This window comes from Nerophis ophidion, linkage group LG05 (genome assembly GCF_033978795.1).
Source record: "Nerophis ophidion isolate RoL-2023_Sa linkage group LG05, RoL_Noph_v1.0, whole genome shotgun sequence".
In the NCBI taxonomy this organism is placed as follows: domain Eukaryota; kingdom Metazoa; phylum Chordata; class Actinopteri; order Syngnathiformes; family Syngnathidae; genus Nerophis; species Nerophis ophidion.
This window is the reverse complement of record NC_084615.1, coordinates 63,203,495-63,228,262: the sequence shown is the minus strand read 5'-3', so window position 1 is coordinate 63,228,262 and position 24,768 is coordinate 63,203,495. Positions and strand designations below refer to the sequence as shown.

At 41.8% G+C, this 24,768-nt stretch overlaps 1 protein-coding gene across 1 annotated transcript in view; it reads right to left on the bottom strand.

The window, feature by feature from the left end:
* The window catches only part of tenm1 (teneurin transmembrane protein 1), a 561,054-nt gene that overhangs the window by 486,111 nt on the left and 50,175 nt on the right, over window positions 1–24,768 (bottom strand). The window contains exon 2 of the mRNA XM_061901744.1: window positions 5,622–5,891. Within this exon, the coding sequence (XP_061757728.1) occupies window positions 5,622–5,838 (217 nt within the window). The 5' untranslated portion in view covers window positions 5,839–5,891. The remainder of the gene's footprint in view (window positions 1–5,621; window positions 5,892–24,768) is intronic.

Sequence of the window (24,768 nt, the reverse complement as noted above, 5' to 3'; positions counted from 1 at the left end):
GGAGGAAAAAGGAAAAGAGACTTACGAATTAAAGGGAAATAGAAATAATTGGGAATTACCACAATCGGTTGATCGTTGTCATCTATTACACTTTTCACCTTTGATGACTAAAGACACTTTAACTGCTGCTGTGACCCAAGGTCACCTCCATATTTGTACTGTTGACTGTCAATCAGAATGTGCAATAATGTTATGTTACTTACTGTGCCTTGTTTATACATTTTTATTTTTTATTTTAGCTAAGTATCGTGTGACTTGTAGAAGGGTTGACTAGCAAAGTAAGATTTTCATTGTACGGCAAACGTTCTGTGTAACTGTGCATATGACAATAAACAATCTTGAATCTTGAATCTTGAATTAAAAATATCACTGGAGGTGTTGTTCCCCTCAACTGTTACTTAGGCAGGTACTAAGTCTGGTGCCCAAATATGAACAGATGTGCTGTCATTGACATTTGAAAGGCTGCTCTAGGGTGCACCTTACCTTATGACAATGATGACATGGGAGTTTATAAAAAAAAATATTTTTGGGTTGCACAGAAACCTAAATAGACAGGTGGCCTTTAAGAGCGCTGGCAAAGTGTGGCAATGACTGATAGCAATCTTGTATTGTTGTATAGCAGGGATCACCAACACGGTGCCCACGGGCACCAGGTAGCCCGTAAGGACCAGATGAGTAGCCCGCAGGCCTGTTCTAAAATAGCTCAAATAGCAGCACTTACCAGTGAGCTGCCTCTATTTTTTAAATTTTATTTATTTACTAGCAAGCTGGTCTCGCTTTGCTCAACATTTTTAATTCTAAGAGACACAAAACTCAAATAGAATTTGAAAATCTAAGAAAATATTTTAAAGACTTGGTCTTCACTTGTTTAGATAAATTCATTTATTTTTTTACTTTGCCTCTTATAACTTTCAGAAAGACAATTTGAGAGAAAAAATACAACCTTAAAAATTATTTTAGGATTTTTAAACACATATACCTTTTTACCTTTTAAATTCCTTCCTCTTCTTTCCTGACAATTTAAATCAATGTTCAAGTAAATATATATTTTTTATTGTGAAGATTAATAAATACATTTCAATTTAATTCTTCATTTTAGCTTCTGTTTTTTCGATGAAGAATATTTGTGAAATATTTCTTCAAATTTATGATTAAAATTTTAAAAAATTATTCTGGGAAATTTAGAAAACCTGTAGAATCAAATTTAATTCCTATTTCAAAGTCTTTTGAATTTCTTTAAAAAAAAAATTGTTCTGGAAAATCTGGAAGTAATAATGATTTGTCTTTGTTAGAAATATGGCTTGGTCCAATTTGTTATACATTCTAACAAAGTGCAGATTGGATTTTAACCTATTTAAAACATGTCATCAAAATTGTAATATTAATCTTAATCAGGAAAAATTACTAATGATGTTCCATGAATTATTATTTTTTTTAAATTTCAAAAAGATTCGAATTAGCTAGTTTTTCTCTTAATTTTTTTCGGTTGAATTTTGAATTTTAAAGAGTCGAAATTGAAGATAAACTATGTTTCAAAATAAAATTTTCATTTTTTTTGTGTGTTTTCTCCTCTTTTAAACCGTTCAATTAACATAATTTATTCTCAACAAAAAAACCTTCCTTAAAAGGAAAAAAAATGTACGATGGAATGACAGACAGAAATACTCATTTTTTTTATATATATAGATTTATTTATTAAAGGTAAATTAAGCAAATTGGCTATTTCTGGCAATTTATTTAAGTGTGTATCAAATGGTAGCCCTTTGTATTAATCAGTACCCAAGAAGTGGCTCTTGGTTTCAAAAAGGTTGGTGACCCCTGTTGTATAGTGACCAATATGGTAAAAATCTATAGTAGGAGGCATTAAAAATATGAACCCCTGAAGCAGTTTGTCAAAACCTGTAGTGGTTACGGATGCCTAATGTTACTTGTTAGCATGGTGGGAGGGTCATGCAGTATAGTGGGAGGTTGGTGTGGCAGAAAGTGCAACTATTGATCACAGTGAACCCTGCACAGCAGCACGCTCCTGATGAGGTACAGCTTCTCTCTTAACACCATACATGACCTGCATAAAGGCCATCCATCACAGCACGCACTGGCCCATTTCTCTTCCTGTCACTGGCAGGGAAGAATTTTTCAGTGTGTATGTGTCAGTGTGACCGTGTGAGTGTGTGTGTGTGTGTGTGTGTGTGTGTGTGTGTGTGTGTGTGTGTGTGTGTGTGTAATGAAGGGTGGTGTTCCACCCCAGGTGAGGCCAGAGAGGTTTGGGGTTGACCCAGTTTAGCTGTGGGAGAGAAATATCACCTCCGTGGAGAAGAGGTAATTGGCTGCCTTCCGACTGTCCTTCTGGCTCATTGTAGACTGCAATAGGTAATACACAAAGGTCCGTTTAATGACCTGTGTGTGCTGGTCTGCGTCTTTGGCCATGTCTACACTAAGTCGTTTAAAGGCCTACTGAAATGAGATTTTCTTATTTAAACGGGGATAGCAGGTCCATTCTACGTGTCATACTTGATCATTTCGCGATATTGCCATATATTTGCTGAAAGGATTTAGTAGAGAACATCCACGATAAAGTTTGCAACTTTCGGTGCTAAGAGAAAAGCTCTGCCTCTACAGGAAGTCACAGACAATGACGTCACATGTTTGATGGCTCCTCACATAATCACATTGATTTTAATGGGAGCCTCCAACAAAAACACCTAATCGGACCGAGAAAACGACAATTTCCCCATTAATTTGAGCGAGGATGAAAGATTCGTGTTTGAGGACATTGATAGCGATGGACTAGAAAAAAAAAAAAAAAGGTCCAAAAAAAAATTTTGGGGGAGACATTTACTAGGATAATTTCGGGAAATCCCTTATCTTTCTATTGTGTTGCTAGTGTTTTAGTGAGTTTAACAGTACCTGATAGTCGGAAGTGTACATCCACGGCCGGGTGTTGACGCGCAGTGTCTCAGGGAAGTCAACGGCAGCTTTATGGGCGGCACAAGCTCAGCTGATATCCGGTAAGAAGCGACTTTTTAACCACAATTTTCTCACCGAAACCTGCTGTTTGACATTCGGTCAGGATCCATGTCCGCTCTGATCCATAGTAAAGTTTCACCTCCGTGAGTTTTAAACAAGGAATCACCGTGTGTTTGTGTGGCTAAAGGCTAAAGCTTCCCAACTCCATCTTTCTACTTTGACTTCTCCAATATTAATTGAACAAATTGTAAAAGATTCAGCAACACAGATGTCCAAAACACTGTGTAATTATGAGGTTCAAGCAGACAAATTTTAGCTGTGTGTGCGCGCAGCGCTCATATTCCTAACAGCCCGTGACGTCAAGCGTAAACGTCATCATTACGCGACGTTTTCAAGAAAAAACTCCCGGGAAATTTAAAATTGCAATTTTGTAAACTAAAAAGGCCGTATTGGCATGTGTTGCAATGTTAATATTTCATCATTGATATATAAACTATCAGACTCCGTGGTGGGTAGTAGTAGGTTTCAGTAGGCCTTAAACCCCTTAAATGAATAATTATTTAGCCTAGGTTCTGTTTCAGCCACACTAAACCAGCGTTTGAGGTCTCCCTACTTGGACAATTTTTTTACACGGCTAAGTGCGCCGTGTATTTCTTGAATCTTTGGCACTTAGCTTTGTATGGACTCATTGATTGTTTACAAACTGAGTTCGGAAAGGAAATGACGCCAGAAAGACCACGCCCACACAGGAAGTGAGGTCAAAAAGAACGCACTACAGCCAGATTCATAATAAGGCGCTTTCGTAACTCGGAGCTAACCACTGGAAATATGGAGGCGAGTCATCCAGACATGCCCGTGTTTCTCCTTCTTCTACAAATCGCACATAAATACCTTAAGAGAAAGTGATTGCAGCTGTTTCGGATACAACACTTCTCATACGGCAAGAGAACTTTCCTTTGTCGAGGTCAGCTGTGATTCTATATAGCGAAAAACTTTGTCCATTTATCGAAGGAGAGTATACGAGAATTGGGGCTCCGGTGGATGTAATAAAAAAGGTAGTGTGTGCTTTGTATTACCTTGCCGTCGAGGGAAAACTATGGAAAACGGCGAATGCTTTTGGACCGGCAAAGCAGACTGTATCAGTTATTGTCCGCCATGTGCACCGCCTGGTACCCCAGCACCTCCAAAACCCTCAAATCTAGACTCCAAACATCCCAGAATAAGCTAGTCCGGTTACTTTTAGACCTCCACCCCAAATCACACCTCAATCCAACCCACTTCTCCAAAGTGGGGCTGGCTCAGGGTGGAGGACAGAGTAAAACAACTTGCACTGAGCCTAGTCTATAAAATCCGCTACACCTCCTTGATACCGAAGTACATGTCAAACTACTTCCTTAACGTAAATGACTGCCATAACCACAACACCAGGGGGAGCTCCACAAACCATTTTATACCCAGATTCCGATCTAACAAAGGTCTTAACTCATTCTCTTTCTATGCCACATTAATGTGGAATGCACTCCCAACAGGTGTAAAAGTAAGTGTATCTCTATCCTCCTTCAAAACCGCTCTAAAACAACACCTCCAGTCAACTTCAACACTTTACTAATACCCTCCTCCATTCACATCCCATCTCCCCGGATTATAAACAACCTAATGTAAATAATCAAATGTACTTCTAATGTATATACTTGTTCTTATGCTATCTGAACTCACTATGTTCTCTGCTGGCTGTACATATCGTACTAAATAAGACCTACACTGTTTCAATGTCCACATTTCTCCGTTGATGCAATTGTTGATGACTGAAGTACTGATATCAACCAAAGCTCCTCATCCCACCCCCCGGATTGTAAATAATGTAAATAATTCAATGTATATACTATGATGATTACTGTGATGACTGTATTATGCTGATAATATATATTTGTACCATGAATTGATTAATGTGGACCCCGACTTAAACAAGTTGAAAAACTTATTAGGGTGTTACCATTTAGTGGTCAATTGTACGGAATATGTACTGAACTGTGCAATCTACTAATAAAAGTATCAATCAATCAATCAATCAATCAATCAATCAATGTATGTCGCGGACTCAACGTCTAGGTCCAGAGTATATAAAGTCACCAAAAACGAATGGACAATGAAGGGGAAGACAAAAGAGTGAGGAGTGTCCTGACCAGATGTCTAGATCCATAGATTGACTGATATAAAATGTTCTTTATCACATTGTTTCTGTCTAATAAAGATTTGATTAATTTATGATGGCTCAGGTGTGATTCACTAAAATAGGGCTCCACACCACACTGGATTCCAGTTAATTGAAATACCACAACACTGTATATATTTTAGATAAGTTACATTTAAGAACTTGCACACAAAGCAACACTGGAGATGACAATGACGTGCGCATTTTCCACGCATGCGTACTAGGTCGCTTTGCGCCGGCGGACGGAGGGTGGCGGCGGTCTTAAACGGTGGCATTGTTGTGTGTGGACACGGTAAATATTAGGTGTGATTTACCCTGGATAACCTTATTCCGCTTAGTGTAAACGGGGCCTTTGTCTGCGTTTCAGTCTCTCCATTCAGCTTATGTGCAGCGGTAAAGGTGTTTTTTTCAGGTAAATACAGGCAAGCTCTGTATGAAATACCTGGCTGGGCTTGGCTGTAGTTGTTCTGTCTTTCCCGGTGTGAGCCAAGCGTGAGGCGCAGCTCGTGCGTGTAGTCAGGCAGGGTTTCACGAGACGTGTAAGAACGGTGGTGGAGGCGGCCATCCTCGCTCTCATCGGACGAACTGGTGTAGGACATCTCCATTTCATGGCGGCCCTTTGACAACGGCTGGTAGGGTTTACTGTCCATCTCCTCCATGGCTTGAAGGGCATCTACTGATCACAGCACAGACACGATGCAGAACACAGCGTCTGTGGGCAGTGGTGAAAAATAGGGAAGGGAGGCAGAGGGATGGACAGGTGTCGGGAAATGGAAGACATAGGAAGAGAAAAATAGCATTTATTGAAAGCGGTATAACAACACAGTATCATCTGCTTGCACCAATTACAGTAGACATTCATAAACAGTATTTGGCCTCTTTCATGTTTCACGCCAAAGGTTAGTTCCGAATCAATACACTCAGGAAAGACAGCACTTATTGAAGAAAACAATGACGGACTAAAGAATATCTGCGATTGTGAGAACAATCATTTATATTGACGGGTGTCCAATAAATCCAAAGAATGTGCTCCGAGTTTGCATGCCCGTCCTTTTCAATAATAAACACAGTGACTCACAACATTCTTAAGTAATGGTGAAACACACAGAGTCCTTGCCCTCCTTATTTGAGTCATCATTAATCATTTAATTCAGCTCCATTTGACTCAGAATATCTAGTTCGTCTTCCCATGACATAAAACTCATCTTCTGCAGAGACCTTAAGAAAAAAAACTAAAAAACTAATGATGAATTGAAGCTGTGAGCAGCATTGAGAAGGACCTTGCACTCCCATGCAACTCGGAGTTCACCTGAGTTGGCGGGCAAGCATTCAGTTCCCAAAGCCCCCACCCACCACCAAAAGTTTCAGGAATGGCAGAGCATGTGGAACGAAGTTACGACTGTTATGATTTTCCACCACAAGGGGGTGATGTTGGTGTTGATATCAATGTCTAATTGTCATTTTACCATGAATTGATTCACTTAGACCCCGACTTAAACAAGTTGAAAAACTTATTCGGGTGTTACCATTTAGTGGTCAATTGTACCGAATAAGTACTGTACTGTTCAATCTACTAATAAAAGTTTCAATCAATCAATCATCAGTTCCCAACCTTAAAGACTATTTTTAGTTTGGAAGGAAATCTAATCATCTAAAGTGAAGTAATGACAGTTTGATGGTTGATGGCGAGGAGCAGTTTTTGCCGCCAGGCTGCCAGTGGGTACCAATAGGGACTGACTCATCCGGCACTTCAGGGTGTGAGTATTCTCATTTGTACCAACTCTGATCAAGATCCGAATTTTTGGAGCCAAATTCTAGATGTCGAAAGTTTTGTGGCGAACAAAAATCAGCTCAAAGTTTGGCGTCATGCCACGCCCACATACTAATTCTCTGCAATTTACCATTTGCAGAGATTTATTTTACCGTATTAGCCTATATGTCTAGTGTCTGTCGTTTTTACCACAACTCATTTGAGTCAAAGTCCCGAGGAGGAGTTCTTTAAAGTATGACAATGTCTTTGGCCTAGAAAATGGCCGACGGAAACCAAGATGACCGACTTCAGATTTGTTTTCAAATATGGGTTCTTCAGACTTTTAAATGCCTCTTGTCATAATAAACACCAGCTGAAATTTTGGTGACGATATGTAAATTTGGGGCAAGGAGGGGAACAATTTCTCCAATTTTAAAGGTGGCGCTAGGAGGCCGGTGTTCTAAGTTCAGGTTCGGGAACCCTTAAAATATCGGATTTTTCTCCAAACCGGACATGCTTGCAAAATTTGGTGGGTGTTCGTGGCTGTTAAGGCCCCCAAAAAATGTGATAGAAGTGGGAGCATGATTATAACAAAACAATTTCGATATTTCTTAACTTACAATATTCTTAATTTGTTATCATTACTTCTTGCTGTCTTTTTATAAGTAACCCAGCAACTTTCAAGTGTGCCATAAACATTATGCCCTGCCTGCCCTGTAACAACACTTTAGGTAGTCATGTGATACATTTTCACTTCATTTTGTAAAAATCTACCCCATATTGTCATAAAAATCGTGAATGTTTTTAATTAGGCTTTTTACTGATTTATTACTATTCTTACTACTAGTCTCACTATATTATGTTTTTGATAAAATATTATATATACATAAATGGGTTGTATTTGTATAGCGCTTTTCTACCTTCAAGGTACTCAAAGCGCTTTGACACTACTTCCACATTTACCCATTCACACACACATTCACACACTGATGGAAGGAGCTGCCATGCAAGGCGCCAACCAGCACCCATCAGGAGCAAGGGTGAAGTGTCTTGCTCAGGACACAACGGACGTGACGAGGTTGGTTCTAGGTGGGATTTGAACCAGTGACCCTTGGGTTGTGCACGGCCACTCTCCCACTGCGCCACGCCGTCCCAAAAACATGTGTTTTTATATATGTTTTATATACATTTTTTTACAGGACATTAATTTTACAGTTGGGAATGGATTCATATGGCCTCATTCCTGGGTGGATCTGGCGTGAGAGGAGGAGGGGGGGTTAGTCATATTGAAATGCAGTCTGCTGGAAATGATATAGCAACTGACGCTGTGGTCACAAAACTACATTTGAAGATGTTCAAAACTCTACTGCCATGTGGCAGCTTAAGTGGATAGTGCAAGGACCAAATGTGTCTTGTTTCATGTGTCAGGTAAACCGCAAAAAATGGGGCCATATGAATCCCCATCCTACTGTAGTTAGTTCACGGTGTGAACGCCTCAAAGGTGGCATCAATCCTTAGTGCTAGGACTGCATGGCCAAAATAACTTTCATTTCAAAATGAAACTTCAAATGACAACACTTACGAAGAAATAACATTGAATTTACAAAAGATTAAAGTCGCTATAAAAGAAAAAAAAATGCCACTGGAAAATCCAATCATGTGGTGAAAAATTAAAAAAAAAACATTATGCACCAACGGCACATACTCCAAGGATCACAGTGTTCTGCTCACACTAATTATAGAACATATGTATTTGGCCAAATAAAACATTATTGCGTCCATTATTTCTTTTGTGGCTGTTTGTCGGGGCTTTGCGTGCATGGTGGTCGGCTCTGTATGCAACCGCAACTCTATTTGGATTGTACGCTGACTTGTTTGAATGCGCACATCGTGCAATATCGCTTTGCTGAGTGAGCCTTGGATACCTCGGTGCAAGAGCATCTCCTGGTTTCAGGAATGAGCAGAAAGCTGCCTAGAGAATGGCGAGGCCTGCGGGCCATTTCCAGGGTTAAAATGCGCGCCTGTTGGCACCCTGTGGGTGACTGTGGGAGGGGAGGGTACTGGTGTGATAATACATTTCTTTTCCCTAACATTTTGGGGATTTACTGGCGGGCGGCCAATCTACTGTCACCCTCTGTTCCCGACGTCTCACTCACTCTTACTCACTCTCGCATGAGTTCACTGTCTCTATCGTTCGCCCCCTGATGGTTGGCTGACTGTTGGATGTGAAAGTGTTAGATTTGATATGCAGCGCAGCCTGATTTTTAATATACACCTTCACTTAATCATAGCAGCCAACATTTTGTGATTGTGATTACGATTGTATTATTTTGCAGCTTTACTCAGTGCCATGACATCACTTGTTTTTTTTTTTTTTTGTGGGGGGGGGGTTTCTACTGGTATAAAGAAGTGGTCCCCAACCTTTTTGTATCCGCGGCCCAGTCAACGCTTAATATTATGTCCCGCGGCTTTTTTTTTTTTTTCTTTGTCATGAAAAAAGGACGTTTTTGTCATGAAAAAGGGAGGTTTTGTGGTTGTTGCACTAATTGTAAGTGTATATTGTGTTTTTTATGTTGATTTAATAATAAAAAAAAAGATAATAATTTTTTTTTTTAAGAAAAATTAATAAAAAATTCTTCTGCCCGGTGGTTGGGGACCACTGGTGTAAAGCACTTTGTGTTGCAACATGCCTGTGTATGAAACATGCAATATAAATTAAGTCTGATTGATTGCTACAAATTGCAAAAATTATTAAAAAATATGGGTGCATCACTTTTTTTAATTAAATGTAAAAATGTTGTGCATTATGTGATAAACGATTGAAATGTATGCCTTAGTTAAAAAAACAATCAGAATGCACAAACATTTAATTTTCATTAAAATTAGTAACATTATTGATTATAATGAAGAATGTGATTGCAAGACAGTGACGAAAGTTACACCAATGAAATATTACCGATGGTGAGTAATGACGGTGCACTGAAATGTTGGAAGACAAACTCATACAATATGAATTGTTATGTTAATATACCATACTATACATTTTACTACAAATTCACACATACTGGGAATAAATAACACCAATATATATATATATATATATATGGTCAGCACGGTGGGGGAGGGGTTAATGCTTATGCCTCACAATAAAAAGTTCCTGAGTAGTGTTGGGTTCGATCTTTCTGTGTGGAGTTTGCATGTCCTCCCCGTGACTGCGTGGGTTCCCTCCGGGTACTCCAGCTTCCTCCCATTTCAAGACATCGGGATAGGTGGATTGGTAACACTAAATGGGCCCTAGTGTGTCTGTCTACCTGTTTTGGCCCTGTGATGAGGTGGCGAATTGTCCAGGGTTTACCCCGCCTTCCGCCCAAATTAATGGATGGCATTATTCTACTGTTATTACATAATGCTTTGTTACATGCCCTACTACGGGAGTACTGGGAGTTTTACTGGTGAGCTGATCATAATTGGTGGCAGTTTTTCTTGATCTATTCATTTATGTATACATTTTTTGCTGCACCTTGCCTGGGTAACTAATAGGGCTGTGGATTTTTGGGTGTCCCACGATTCAATTCAATATCGATTTTTGGGGTAACGATTTGATAATATATCGATTTTTTCGATTCGATTCTCGATTCAAAAACTATATTTTTCCGATTCAAAAGGATTCTGTAATCATTCAATACATAGGATTTCAGCAGGATCTACCCCAGTCTGCTGACATGCTAGAAGAGTAGTAGATTTTTTTTTAAAAGGCTTTTATAATTGTAAAGGACAATTTTTATCAACTGATTGCAATAATGTAAATTTGTTTTAACCATTTAACGAACCAAAAATATTACTTATTTTATCCCTGTGAAAACATTGGACACAGTGTGTTGTCAAGCTTATGAGATGCGATAAAAGTGTAAGCCACTGTGACACTATTGTTCTTTTTTAATTATTTTTATAAATGTCCAATGATAATGTCAATGAGGGATTTTTAGTCACTGCTATGCTGAAATTATAACTAATATTGATACTGTTGTTGATAATATTAATTTTTGTTTCACTACTTTTGGTTTGTTCCGTGTCGTGTTTGTGTCTCCTCTCAATTGCTCTGTTTATTGCAGTTCTGAGTGTTGCTGGGTCAGGTTTGGTTTTGGAATTGGATTGCATTGTTATGGTATTGCTGTGTAGTGGTTTGTTGGATTGATAAAAAAAAAAATTAAAAAATTAAAATAAAAAAATATCGATTTTTAAAAAAATGAGAATCGATTCTGAATCGCACAACGTATTCAATTCGATTCGTATTCGAATCGATTTTTTCCCACACCCCTAGTAACTACTGTAATGCCATACATTTACTCGCAGATTACAATTGTTACGTCCCTAATGACGATGTTGATGTTAAATATTGGTTTGCGCTACGAACATGACGCTACTACCAAGAATGTAACAGGGCGGATAGTCGGATGCAAAGAAAGACCGGTGGAAGTTTTTTTTTCAAAGAATTTAGGAATCCAGAATCATGGAAACAAAACTTTTGAATGTCTCAGAGTTTATTCAAAAGGCTTTGCGGATTCATGAAAGAAGTTTTAAGTTCGAAGGAAAAGACTGTTCGTGCCACAACTGACACTCTTCCATATGAAATTTGCTATTACACTGTAGTATCTTTCCAGGTGTGCGGAAACTTAATCAGTTGGAGTGCACATTATATATATATATATATATATATATATATATATATATATATATATATATATATATATATATATAACTATATATATATATATATATATATATATATATATATATGTATATATATATATATATATATGTCTTAATTGGATTATCCAGAGTATAGTGCTCGATACTGTGGTAAAGAGCAATATGTATGTGTGGGGAAAAATCACAAGACTACTTCATCTCTACAGAACTGAAGTAGTCTTGTGATTTTTCCCCACACACTAATATATATATATATATATATATATATATATATATATATATATATATATATATATATATATATATATATGTATATATATATATATATATATATATATATATATATATATATAATATATATATATATATATATATATATATATATATATATATATATATATATATATATATATATATATATACATATATATATATTAGGGATGTCCCGATCCAGGTTTTTGCACTTCCGATCCGATACCGATACTGGCCGATACTGGCCTATCCAAGCATGTATTAGAGTTTAAAGTTATTTAGCCTACTTAGTTGTCAGATTCATGCTGAAAATGATTTTAGTACTCTTGATAACAACTAACCAGCTGAATTAGGTGAGTTTGAATAATACACAATAGTTGGTATTCTCTCCTCTCTGAGCTGCTACCTTACCGTGGTAGAGGAGTTTGCGTGTCCCAATGATCCTAGGAGCTATGTTGTCTGGGGGTTTTCATGCCCCCTGGTAGGGTCTCCCAAGACAAACAGGTCCTAGGTGAGTGATCAGACAAAGAGCAGCTCAAAGACTTCTATGGAATTACAACGAAATGAACCCAGATTTCCCTCGCCCGGACGTGGGTCACCGGGGCCCCGCTCTGGAGCCAGGCCCGGAGTTGGGGCACGATGGCGAGCGCCTGGTGGTCGGGCCTGTTCCCATGGGGCCCGGCCGGGCACAGCCCGAAGAGGCAACGTGGGTCATCCCTCCAATGGGCTCACCACTCATAGGAGGGGCCATAGAGGTCGGGTGCATTGTGAGCTGGGCGGCAGCCGAAGGCAGGGCACTTGGCGGTCCGATCCTCGGCTACAGAAGCTAGCTCTTGGGACGTGGAACGTCACCTCACTGGGGGGGAAGGAGCCTGAGCTAGTGCGCGAGGTAGAGAAGTTCCGGCTGGATATAGTCGGACTCACCTCGACGCACAGCAAGGGCTCTGGAACCAGTTCTCTCGAGAGGGACTGGACCCTCTTCCACTCTGGCGTTGCCGGCAGTGAGAGGCGACGGGCTGGGGTGGCAATTCTGGTTGCCCCCCGGCTCAAAGCCTGTACGTTTGAGTTCAACCCAGTGGACGAGAGGGTAGCTTCCCTTCGCCTTCGGGTGGGGGGACGGGTCCTGACTGTTGTTTGTGCTTACGCACCAAACAGCAGTTCAGAATACCCACCCTTTTTGGGTACACTCGAGGGAGTACTGGAAAGTGCTCCTCCGGGTGATTCCCTTGTCCTACTGGGAGACTTCAACGCTCATGTTGGCAACGACAGTGAAACCTGGAGAGGCGTGATTGGGAAGAATGGTCGCCCGGATCTAAACCCGAGTGGTGTTTTGTTATTGGACTTTTGTGCTCGTCACAGTTTGTCGATAACAAACACCATGTTCAAACATAAGGGTGTCCATATGTGCACTTGGCACCAGGACACCCTAGGCCGCGGTTCCATGATCGACTTTGTAGTTGTGTCATCGGATTTGCGGCCTCATGTTTTGGACACTCGGGTGAAGAGAGGGGCGGAGCTTTCTACCGATCACCACCTGGTGGTGAGTTGGCTGCGATGGTGGGGGAGGATGCCGGACAGACCTGGCAGGCCCAAGCGCATTGTGAGGGTCTGCTGGGAACGTCTGGCAGAGTCTCCTGTCAGAGAGAGTTTCAATTCACACCTCCGGGAGAACTTTGAACATGTCACGAGGGAGGTGCGGGACATTGAGTCCGAGTGGACCATGTTCCGAACCTCTATTGTCGAGGCGGCTGATTGGAGCTGTGGCCGCAAGGTTGTTGGTGCCTGTCGTGGCGGTAATCCCAGAACCCGTTGGTGGACACCAGCAGTGAGGGATGCCGTCAAGCTGAAGAAGGAGTCCTACCGGGTTCTTTTGGCTCATAGGACTCCGGAGGCAGTGGACGGGTACCGACGGGCCAAGCGGTGTGCAGCTTTAGCGGTCGCGGAGGCAAAAACTCGCACATGGGAAGAGTTCGGGGAAGCCATGGAAAACGACTTCCGGACGGCTTCGAAGCGATTCTGGACCACCATACGGCGCCTCAGGAAGGGGAAGCAGTGCACTATCAACACCGTGTATGGTGCGGATGGTGTTCTGCTGACTTCGACTGCGGATGTTGTGGATCGGTGGAGGGAATACTTCGAAGACCTCCTCAATCCCACCAACACGTCTTTCTTTGAGGAAGCGGTGCCTGGGGAATCTGTAGTGGACTCTCCTATTTCTGGGGCTGAGGTCGCTGAGGTAGTTAAAAAGCTCCTCGGCGGCAAGGCCCCGGGGGTGGATGAGATCCGCCCGGAGTTCCTTAAGGCTCTGGATGCTGTGGGGCTGTCTTGGTTGACAAGACTCTGCAGCATCGCGTGGACATCGGGGGCGGTACCTCTGGATTGGCAGACCGGGGTGGTGGTTCCTCTCTTTAAGAAGGGGGACCGGAGGGTGTGTTCCAACTATCGTGGGATCACACTCCTCAGCCTTCCCGGTAAGGTTTATTCAGGTGTACTGGAGAGGAGGCTTCGCCGGATAGTCGAACCTCGGATTCAGGAGGAACAGTGTGGTTTTCGTCCTGGTCGTGGAACTGTGGAACAGCTCTATACTCTCGGCAGGGTTCTTGAGGGTGCATGGGAGTTTGCCCAACCAGTCTACATGTGCTTTGTGGACTTGGAGAAGGCATTCGACCGTGTCCCTCGGGAAGTCCTGTGGGGAGTGCTCAGAGAGTATGGGGTATCGGAATGTCTTATTGTGGCAGTCCGCTCCCTGTATGATCAGTGTCAGAGCTTGGTCCGCATTGCTGGCAGTAAGTCGGACACGTTTCCAGTGAAGGTTGGACTCCGCCAAGGCTGTCCTTTGTCACCGATTCTGTTCATAACTTTTATGGACAGAATTTCTAGGCGCAGTCAAGGCGTTGAGGGGTTCCGGTTTGGTGGCCACGGGATTAGGTCTCTGCTTTTTGCAGATGATGTAGTCCTGATGGCTTCATCTGGCCAGGATCTTCAGCTCTCACTGGATCGGTTCGCAGCCGAGTGTGAAGCGACCGGAATGAGAATCAGCACCTCCAAGTCCGAGTCCATGGTTCTGGCCCGGAAAAGGGTGGAGTGCCATCTCCGGGTTGGGGAGGAGACCCTGCCCCAAGTGGAGGAGTTCAAGTACCTAGGAGTCTTGTTCACGAGTGGGGGAAGAGTGGATCGTGAGATCGACAGGCGGATCGGTGCGGCGTCTTCAGTAATGCGGACGTTGTATCGATCCGTTGTGGTGAAGAAGGAGCTGAGCCGGAAGGCAAAGCTCTCAATTTACCGGTCGATCTACGTTCCCATCCTCACCTATGGTCATGAGCTTTGGGTCATGACCGAAAGGATAAGATCACGGGTACAAGCGGCCGAAATGAGTTTCCTCCGCCGGGTGGCGGGGCTCTCCCTTAGAGATAGGGTGAGAAGCTCTGCCATCCGGGAGGAGCTCAACGTAAAGCCGCTGCTCCTCCACATCGAGAGGAGCCAGATGAGGTGGTTCGGGCATCTGGTCAGGATGCCACCCGAACGCCTCCCTAGGGATGTGTTTAGGGCACGTCCAGCTGGTAGGAGGCCACGGGGAAGACCCAGGACACGTTGGAAAGACTATGTCTCCCGGCTGGCCTGGGAACGCCTCGGGATCCCCCGGGAAGAGCTAGACGAAGTGGCTGGAGATAGGGAAGTCTGGGCTTCCCTGCTTAGGCTGCTGCCCCCGCGACCCGACCTCGGATAAGCGGAAGATGATGGATGGATGGATGGAGTTGGTATTCAAGGATAAACACAAAATATCAAAAAGTATACATGACAAACAGAAATGGCATCATTAAACAGTAAAAAAGTGAACAGTATAAAGTGCAAATAATGCTGTAAACATTATTAAAAAAAAGCAAAACACACAAACAACCCTGAGTGGGATAAAATGTCTATAACTCAGCATCAATACTTGCTCTTGAACAAGTGTAATCTTAAAAAAAATATCCACACACTGCCTTCAATTGTTTGCCCCAGTCAGGGGGGGGCAAACAATTGAAGTCCAAGCATAATGGGGAGATTCTTTCTAACAAAGACGAGCACTTCAAGATGCTCAGATGTCAGCCTGCTCCTGTGTTCAACTATGATGAGTGCTAAAAAGCCTCTCACTCGCAAGAGTCATTTAAATGTCTTACAACTTCACCGCCACGCTTGACTTTATCGTGGCATGTTTTGCACTCCACCTCTTCATCTTTTTCGTTTTGTAGGGTAACATAATCCCACACAGCTGACATTTTTACCGTAACTTTTAATTCACACGACCGTCTGAACGGTTAGAACGCAGACCTGTGGATGTATTGAAGGTGTGCTGGAAAATGCGGAACGGAGCTTAGGGAGCAGCAGGAGAGTGGAATGTATTTTTTAAATCGGTGCATTGGAAAACAGTTTTTTAAAAAACTGGATCTGGATCGGCATTTTCCCATGCCAGGCGATACGCATTGTTTGGCAAATATCGGCGGCCGATCCCATCCAAATATCGGATCAGGACAACCCTAATATATATATATATATATATATATATATATATATATATATATATATATATATATATATATATATATATATATGTAGGTGTGGGAAAAAATCACAAGACTACTTCATCTCTACAGATCTGTTTCATGAGGGGTTCCCTCAATCATCAGGAGATTTTAATGGAAGCATTCACATACAATGGTTTATATAGAGCACAGAGTGGGTGGGTACAAGCAGGCGTAGGGTGTGGTGATTGGCTCATGTGTTACCTAGGAGGTGTTTCCGCCTGTGGCGGCATGTTGAAATGATTTCACTGCGCTTGTTGAGGGATGATAGCTCTGGATGATATATAATAAACAGTTTCTCTTTTAAGCATAAGTTGCATCTTTTATTACCACTGTTGTAAGGTGTGCTGGATGCAAGAATTTGCCATGTTATTGAATATTCAACATTATTGTCTTTGAGGTTCCAAATGTGTTTTCTGAGTTCGGTAGAATTCTGCAAAGTCTGGTTTCTAAAGGAGGCGTTGTGATTATTCCATCTTGTTTTGAACGCTCCTTCGGTTAATCCTACGTACGTGTCGGATGTGTTAATGTCCTTGCGTATTACCTTTGCTTGGTAAACGACTGATGTCTGTAAGCACCTTCCGTTGAGAGGGCAATCAGGTTTCTTGCGACAGTTACATTCATTATTGGTTTCAGAGTCGTTTAGTCTGAGGGTAGGCAGTCCTTTTGCAATTACTTTGTTGTGGTTTGAAATGATTTGTTGCATGTTATTCATACAGCTGTAGCTCAATTTAATGTTGTTCTTGTTGAATATTTTTCTTAGGGTGTTGCCTTTGGGGAAGTGTTTGTCGATCAGAGTGAGGAACTTGCGGCCGATGTTGGTTGAGACGTCTTTGCTGAATGGCGGATTGTACCAGATGATGTTGTTTCGTTTTCTGCTCTTTTTTGGTTGGTTTCCTGGGGTGGGTTCATAGGTGAGGGTGAAGTTGTATCCGCTTTCATCAAGTGCTTTCTGGTACGGGGGGGTTGCTTGGTCGAATTCAGCTTTGCTGGATGACAGCATCGATAGCCTTTTATTAATTCCGGTAGGTATTCTTTTCGTGGTGGTGGGTGGGTGGTTGCTGTCGTGGTGCACGTATTGGAGTGTTGTGTTGGGTTTCGTGAATGGTTGGTAGCTGTTATTTCTCAGGTTGAAAGTGACGTCGAGGAAGTTGACGGTTTGCTTGTTGGCTTCAATCGTGATCCGTAGGCCGTTTTCTTTGAAGATTTGGCATATGCGCTTCTTGGTGTTCTCGCTGCTCCTTGGCGAGGCGCGGCACACTGCCAGTCCATCATCACGGTAAATACCAAGGTTCAGGTTGAGGCTAGCAAGCTGGGAGAGAAGGAAACTCCCAACGAGTTCGCACGTTTCTGCTCCGTCAAAACTCCCCATAGTAACGTCAAATGTTGAATTGTTCTTTTTTTGCCATGGTTTACTGTTGTGGATGAGTATGGAGTTCTTTGCGTGGATGATGATGTTTCTTTCGTTGCCTGTGATTGAGTCGTAGTCCGAGGCGAAGTTTAGTGCTTGGGTCAGTAGGTCTTGCGTGATGGAAGGGTAAAATTCTTCGATGTCGAAGGAGATAAAGTTGTGTTGTTGTTTGTCTTGGATGTTGTTGAACCATTTGATTACTGCTGCTGTATTTCTCCATTGGTTGAGTGGTGTTTTGTCCTTGATTTTTGCGTTGATTCTGTCCAGGATTATTTTGCTGATTTTTCCTATTTCGGATTTAGTTGGGTTTATTAGTCGGCATGTTGGGTTATTTGCGAAGTTGGGTTTGTGGTCCTTCAGTGTGATGAAGGCTTCTTTGTTGGCTGTGGCGTCCACCCTGTCCTCAATGTCCAGTTCGGTTGCGATCCGCTTGTTTTCCAGGTGGATGTTCTGCATATGCCAAATCTTCAAAGAAAACGGCCTACGGATCACGATTGAAGCCAACAAGCAAACCGTCAACTTCCTCGACGTCACTTTCAACCTGAGAAATAACAGCTACCAACCATTCACGAAACCCAACACAACACTCCAATACGTGCACCACGACAGCAACCACCCACCCACCACCACGAAAAGAATACCTACCGGAATTAATAAAAGGCTATCGATGCTGTCATCCAGCAAAGCTGAATTCGACCAAGCAACCCCCCCGTACCAGAAAGCACTTGATGAAAGCGGATACAACTTCACCCTCACCTATGAACCCACCCCAGGAAACCAACCAAAAAAGAGCAGAAAACGAAACAACATCATCTGGTACAATCCGCCATTCAGCAAAGACGTCTCAACCAACATCGGCCGCAAGTTCCTCACTCTGATCGACAAACACTTCCCCAAAGGCAACACCCTAAGAAAAATATTCAACAAGAACAACATTAAATTGAGCTACAGCTGTATGAATAACATGCAACAAATCATTTCAAACCACAACAAAGCAATTGCAAAAGGACTGCCTACCCCCAGACTAAACGACTCTGAAACCAATAATGAATGTAACTGTCGCAAGAAACCTGATTGCCCTCTCAACGGAAGGTGCTTACAGACATCAGTCGTTTACCAAGCAAAGGTAATACGCAAGGACATTAACACATCCGACACGTACGTAGGATTAACCGAAGGAGCGTTCAAAACAAGATGGAATAATCACAACGCCTCCTTTAGAAACCAGACTTTGCAGAATTCTACCGAACTCAGCAAACACATTTGGAACCTCAAAGACAATAATGTTGAATATTCAATAACATGGCAAATTCTTGCATCCAGCACACCTTACAACAGTGGTAATAAAAGATGCAACTTATGCTTAAAAGAGAAACTGTTTATTATATATCATCCAGAGCTATCATCCCTCAACAAGCGCAGTGAAATCATTTCAACATGCCGCCACAGGCGGAAACACCTCCTAGGTAACACATGAGCCAATCACCACACCCTACGCCTGCTTGTACCCACCCACTCTGTGCTCTATATAAACCATTGTATGTGAATGCTTCCATTAAAATCTCCTGATGATTGAGGGAACCCCTCATGAAACAGATCTGTAGAGATGAAGTAGTCTTGTGATTTTTTCCCACACCTACATATTGCGCTCTACCACGGTATCGAGCACTATTCTCCGGATAATCCAATCAAGACATATATATATATATATATATATATATATATATATATATATATATATGTTTTATTCCGTCATTGACCAATTAAATATTGTCATTATTCCAAAATGTCCAATAAATGCATCAATTTCAATGTTTTATTACATATTGCACCAAATATTAAAGTGCACCACCCACATTTTATAATAATGACAATGCATATGTAACAGATCATTTAAACAAATGTCTCATAGTTTTTTTACAAAATACATTCAAGAATTGTATTTAAAAAGTGTGTACATTTAATACAAAAAAATTGCGTTATTATATAATGAGGTTAACATTCTACTATTATTACATGATGCTTTGTTAGATGCCCTCCTACTGCCATCCCAGGGAAAGGGAGTACTGGGAGTTTTCCTTGATCATAATTGGCGGCAGTTTTTCTTAATCTATTCATTTATGTATCCAGTTTTTGCTGCACCTTGCCTTGGTAACTACTGTAATGCCATACATTTATTAATAAGCTAGCCTCCTCTGCAGGTGAGTTGAGTAGTTTTATGTATTGCTTTGTGTACTATGTGTCTTATAAGAGTAAGACATTTTATGTATGCGTGTAACATAGTTTCAATGTTTACTGATTACTATGAATATTCCACTAACATCTTACCACAGTTTATTTACCACAGTGTAACAGCATAAACAACATGGTTTGGTACAAATACATCCGACAAAATGAAGACACCCCTCCATGTACTTTTGGACACACCTATCTGTACGTTTGGTCACTGTAAACTAGTAAATTCAAGGAGACATCTCACCCCTATGAGACCCTCTCTGTTTCAGTGACAAATGTTCTGCCCAGTCAGTGGCTTGTCAGTAATGACTTCATGGCCCATTGGCCTTAAAGTGAGAGGCTACAGAGGCCCAGGAGTCCCACCCAGCCCATGTTCTAACACCCCCTCGTCCAATAATCTTTAATGAAGATGCGCAGTCAATTATGAGAGAGGGGAGAGAAAAACAACAACACTAAGACAGCACAAGAAAAAAAACTGAAAATGGGAAATGCAGGTATAAAAAACAAAACGACAGTGCAAAGAAGTTACGCCATAGGAAAATAAAAACTTAACGAGATAGCATGTTCAGTCCAGGACTCGCACGCTTGCAGGCAAACATTTTATGTGTTGCCAGCTAATGATAGCCATGTATCTAATAACACTGGCTATCATTTGAAGGGCCCATCCAATGCTGACAACAATTGGCACTTGTCTCACCCCAAAATAGACAAAGTGGTCATTTTAAGCATGTTTTGTAATGAGTTTGCTCCATAATGTGAAAGGGCCTGCATCCACCTGCTGTTGTCTCCTAGAAGAACTGGAGGAAATGTCATATCAAGTAGTATGTATTTTGGTAATACCTTCATCCAGAATCACAATATTTATTTATTTTTTACAGAATTTGAAGGAATTATCAAATATGGCTGCCAGATGCGTCCTAGTAGGCTGTTGGAATACAACTTAAGTTGGGGGCGGCCTTGAAACATTCTCAAATTATGGGAATAGGAGGAACCTCTCCAGTCAAATCAATCGTGTGCAAAATAGGACAGACCACTCAAGAGGATTCTAATTTGCAGAGATCATTTTCATGATTCTGACCTAGAATTAGTTGTTATTTTTGCTTGGAATTTGGATGTAGAAAAAAATTAATACTCTAACCCAGTGGTTCTCAACCTTTTTTTCAGTGATGTACCCCCTGTGAAAATGTTTTTAATTCAAGTACCCCTTAGTCAGAGCAAAGCATTTGTGGTTGAAAAAAAGAGATAACGAAGTAAAATACAGCACTATGTCATCAGTTTCTGATTAATTAAATTGTATAACAGTGCAAAATATTGCTCATTTGTAGTGGTCTTTCTTGAACTATTTGGAAAAAATATATACAAATAACTAAAAACTTGTTGAAAAATAAACAAGTGATTCAATTATAAATAAAGATTTCCACACATAAAGTGCCCTCTTTGGGGATTGTAATAGAGATCCATCTGGATTCATGAACTTAATTCTAAACATTTCTTCACAAAAAAAGAAATCTTTGACATCATTTATGGAACATGTCCAAAAAAAATCTAACTGTCAACATTAAATATTCCATTTCTTTTTACAGTTTATGAACTTACATTCATATTTTGTTGAAGTATCATTAAATAAACATATTTATAAAGGATTTTTGAATTGTTGCTATTTTTAGAATATCTTTAAAAAAATCTCACGTACTCCGTGGCATATCTTCAAGTACGCCCAGGGGTACGCGTACCCCCATTTGAGAACCACCACCCTAGCCAAAAGTGATCCTGAAAATCAGGAGCATCATCGAGGGGAGAAAGACTGAATCAGAATCTGCGGGGAAAAAAGAGAAATAAGAGCAGGCTTGGCGATCAAAAGCAACAGAAAAAGGTGAACTGCTAATATTCCATTTTGAGTCCCCTTCTACTGATTTTCCTTAAAATGCTTGAGGAAATGCTAAAAGAGCATTAGAAAACGCAGGCCATGATGTCTATGGAAGAGGATATGGAAGAGCAAGGAAGTCCATGAATGGAAATGAAATTTATTTTTTGCTCATTATGTTAGCCATATCAGTATTGAAGTAATCATGAAGAAGGGCGACACAATTTAAATGAAATGATCAAAATGATAGTTCTACGTTATTTTATTCACACTGTCTCTGTGGAGAAATGGGCTCCAGTTATGTAGAAGACACCAAGGGGGAATGGCAGATCAAGTCTGGCAATGAAAAGAGGGCGTTCCAAGTACATTCAGCTATCTACCCATTATTTAAAAACTAATTGCCAGATTAAATATTAGGAGCAAAAAACATGTATAGAACTTAGAACTGACATTTTGGTCATATGGACGCTATGGGTCCTTCAATCAATCAATCAATGTTTACTTATATAGCCCTAAATCACTAGTGTCTCAAAGGGCTGCACAAACCACTACGACATCCTCGGTAGGCCCACATAAGGGCAGGGAAAACTCACACCCAGTGGGACATCGGTGACAATAATGACCCAGTGGGACGTCGGTGACAATGATGACTATGAGAACCGTAAATGATAAATGATAAATGGGTTGTACTTGTATAGCGCTTTTCTACCTTCAAGGTACTCAAAGCGCTTTGACACTACTTCCACATTTACCCATTCACACACACATTCACACACTGATGGAGGGAGCTGCCATGCAAGGCGCCAACCAGCACCCATCAGGAGCAAGGGTGAAGTGTCTTGCTCAGGACACAACGGACGTGACAAGGTTGGTTATAGGTGGGATTTGAACCAGTGACCCTCGGGTTGCGCACGGCCACTCTCCCACTGCGCCACGCCGTCCCATAAAAGTACCAGTGGAGTGGAAAAACAGTTGACTTTAATTGTGTTTAATTAACTGTAATTGTGTTTCACTGTATCCATTAAACAACATCCAATTGTAGTTAATAACCGCAAAGTATCTGAAAATACTTTCTAATCATTACAAAATTCTTCAAATTCTGTCAGCCATTTTTGAATATTCCATTCCGAACGTCTTCGGTAATTTCCATAAATTGAGGTCACTGGTGTAACACTTCTGCATGCTGACCATAGTATCAGATCAGCCATACTGGAAATAGGCCAAAAATTAGAGAGAGATGGGCTGTCTATCATTCACAATCCCGGTAAGACATTAGTATGGGGAACATATTCTAAGTAAAAAATACTTAATTTAGAGTTATTTGGACACTAGGGGAACATACAAGGGTTAGGGTTAGGGTCAGGGTTACTAATAAGCAATAATTTTGAGGTTATTGGGGGATGACTCTTAGTTAATGTCTTACTCGTTGTATAATAAGGCCATGCAGAATAAGGCATCAATAAGTACATAATAACTACTAATTAAGAGCCAATATAGATAGATAGTACTTTATTTATTCCGTCAGGAGAGTTCCTTCAGGAAAATTAAAATTTTCAGGACAATCCCATTCAAGATCAGACAAACATTACAGGGAGACAGAACAGGAATATGTTACTAATTTGCATGTTAATAGGAAAATAATTAATGGTGAAAATGTTCCCCATAGCCCTGCGACCTGCCTATCGCCTGAATGCAGCTGAGATAGGCTCCAGCGACCCCCCCCATCCGACCCCAAAAGGGACAAGCGGTAGAAAATGGATGGATGGATGTTCAACATACTAAAGTGTTACCACAATCCGTATATAAATGTTTTTCTTTTCTTTTCATCCCTTCTAAGTCGTGAATAAATAAATACATAAAAAGTCTGTGTGGAGAGAGGGAGCCGGCGAACGAGCAGCGGGGCAAGGCACGCTGGAGCCCGGCCCAAGATGGCGGCAAGGAGGCGGAGACGACGACCGAGCGGCGAGGCGGGGCATGCCGGGAGCGACACTACGAGCGAGATCAGGTGCGTGGCTCGCACACCGAGAAACAATCAACTTATCTCCTCACAGTGTATAAAAGGGGAGAAGGAGGAGAGATCGGGGCGGAAGGAGTAGGAGAGCCGGCAGCAGCGACTGAGAAACACTAGTGCCCAAGAGCAGACGACGACGACGGCGGCTGAAAAGCAGACCGTGAACGCGCAGTGGAGGAAGGAGCTGAAAAGCGACCCGACCTACACTAAAACTTAATGAAAAATAAAGAAGTCAAACATGCTCAAGCGATGTCTTTCCTGAGTGGTCCATGGCACCCGAGCGACAACAGTAAAATTGGTTCGCAGATGGCGCCCAACCTGGCTGGACCACCGGAGGCGGGGGAAGACGATCTCCTGTGGGGTCTCGTCGGCGCGTTCACGCAGCTGGCAGCGAGCAGCCATCAGAATTGCCGGCTCCTGCTGGCATTGGCGGACTAGACGGGGTGGGAGGGTACGAATGGCCCCCCCGAAGACAAGAAGGCAGACGGCAGTGCAGATGAGGCGCCCCCTGGAGATGCACAGCCGGTGAAGCGTGCAGCAGAAGAAGAAGAAGAAGAAGAAGAAGAAGAAGTCAAAGAGGACGAAGAAGAAGTCAAAGAGGACGAAGAAGCTGAAGTACAACCACAAGACGAAGAGGTGTCAGAGGAAGAGCACAGCAATGAGGCCTTGGCTGAAGTGTCACACCAGGAAGGCTGTGCTGGTGAGGCTGCGGTGGCATCTGCAGACCAGCAGGGCGAGCGGTCTGCTAAAGAGAGGGAGGAGAAGATGAGAAAACAAGAAGAAGAAGAGCGGGA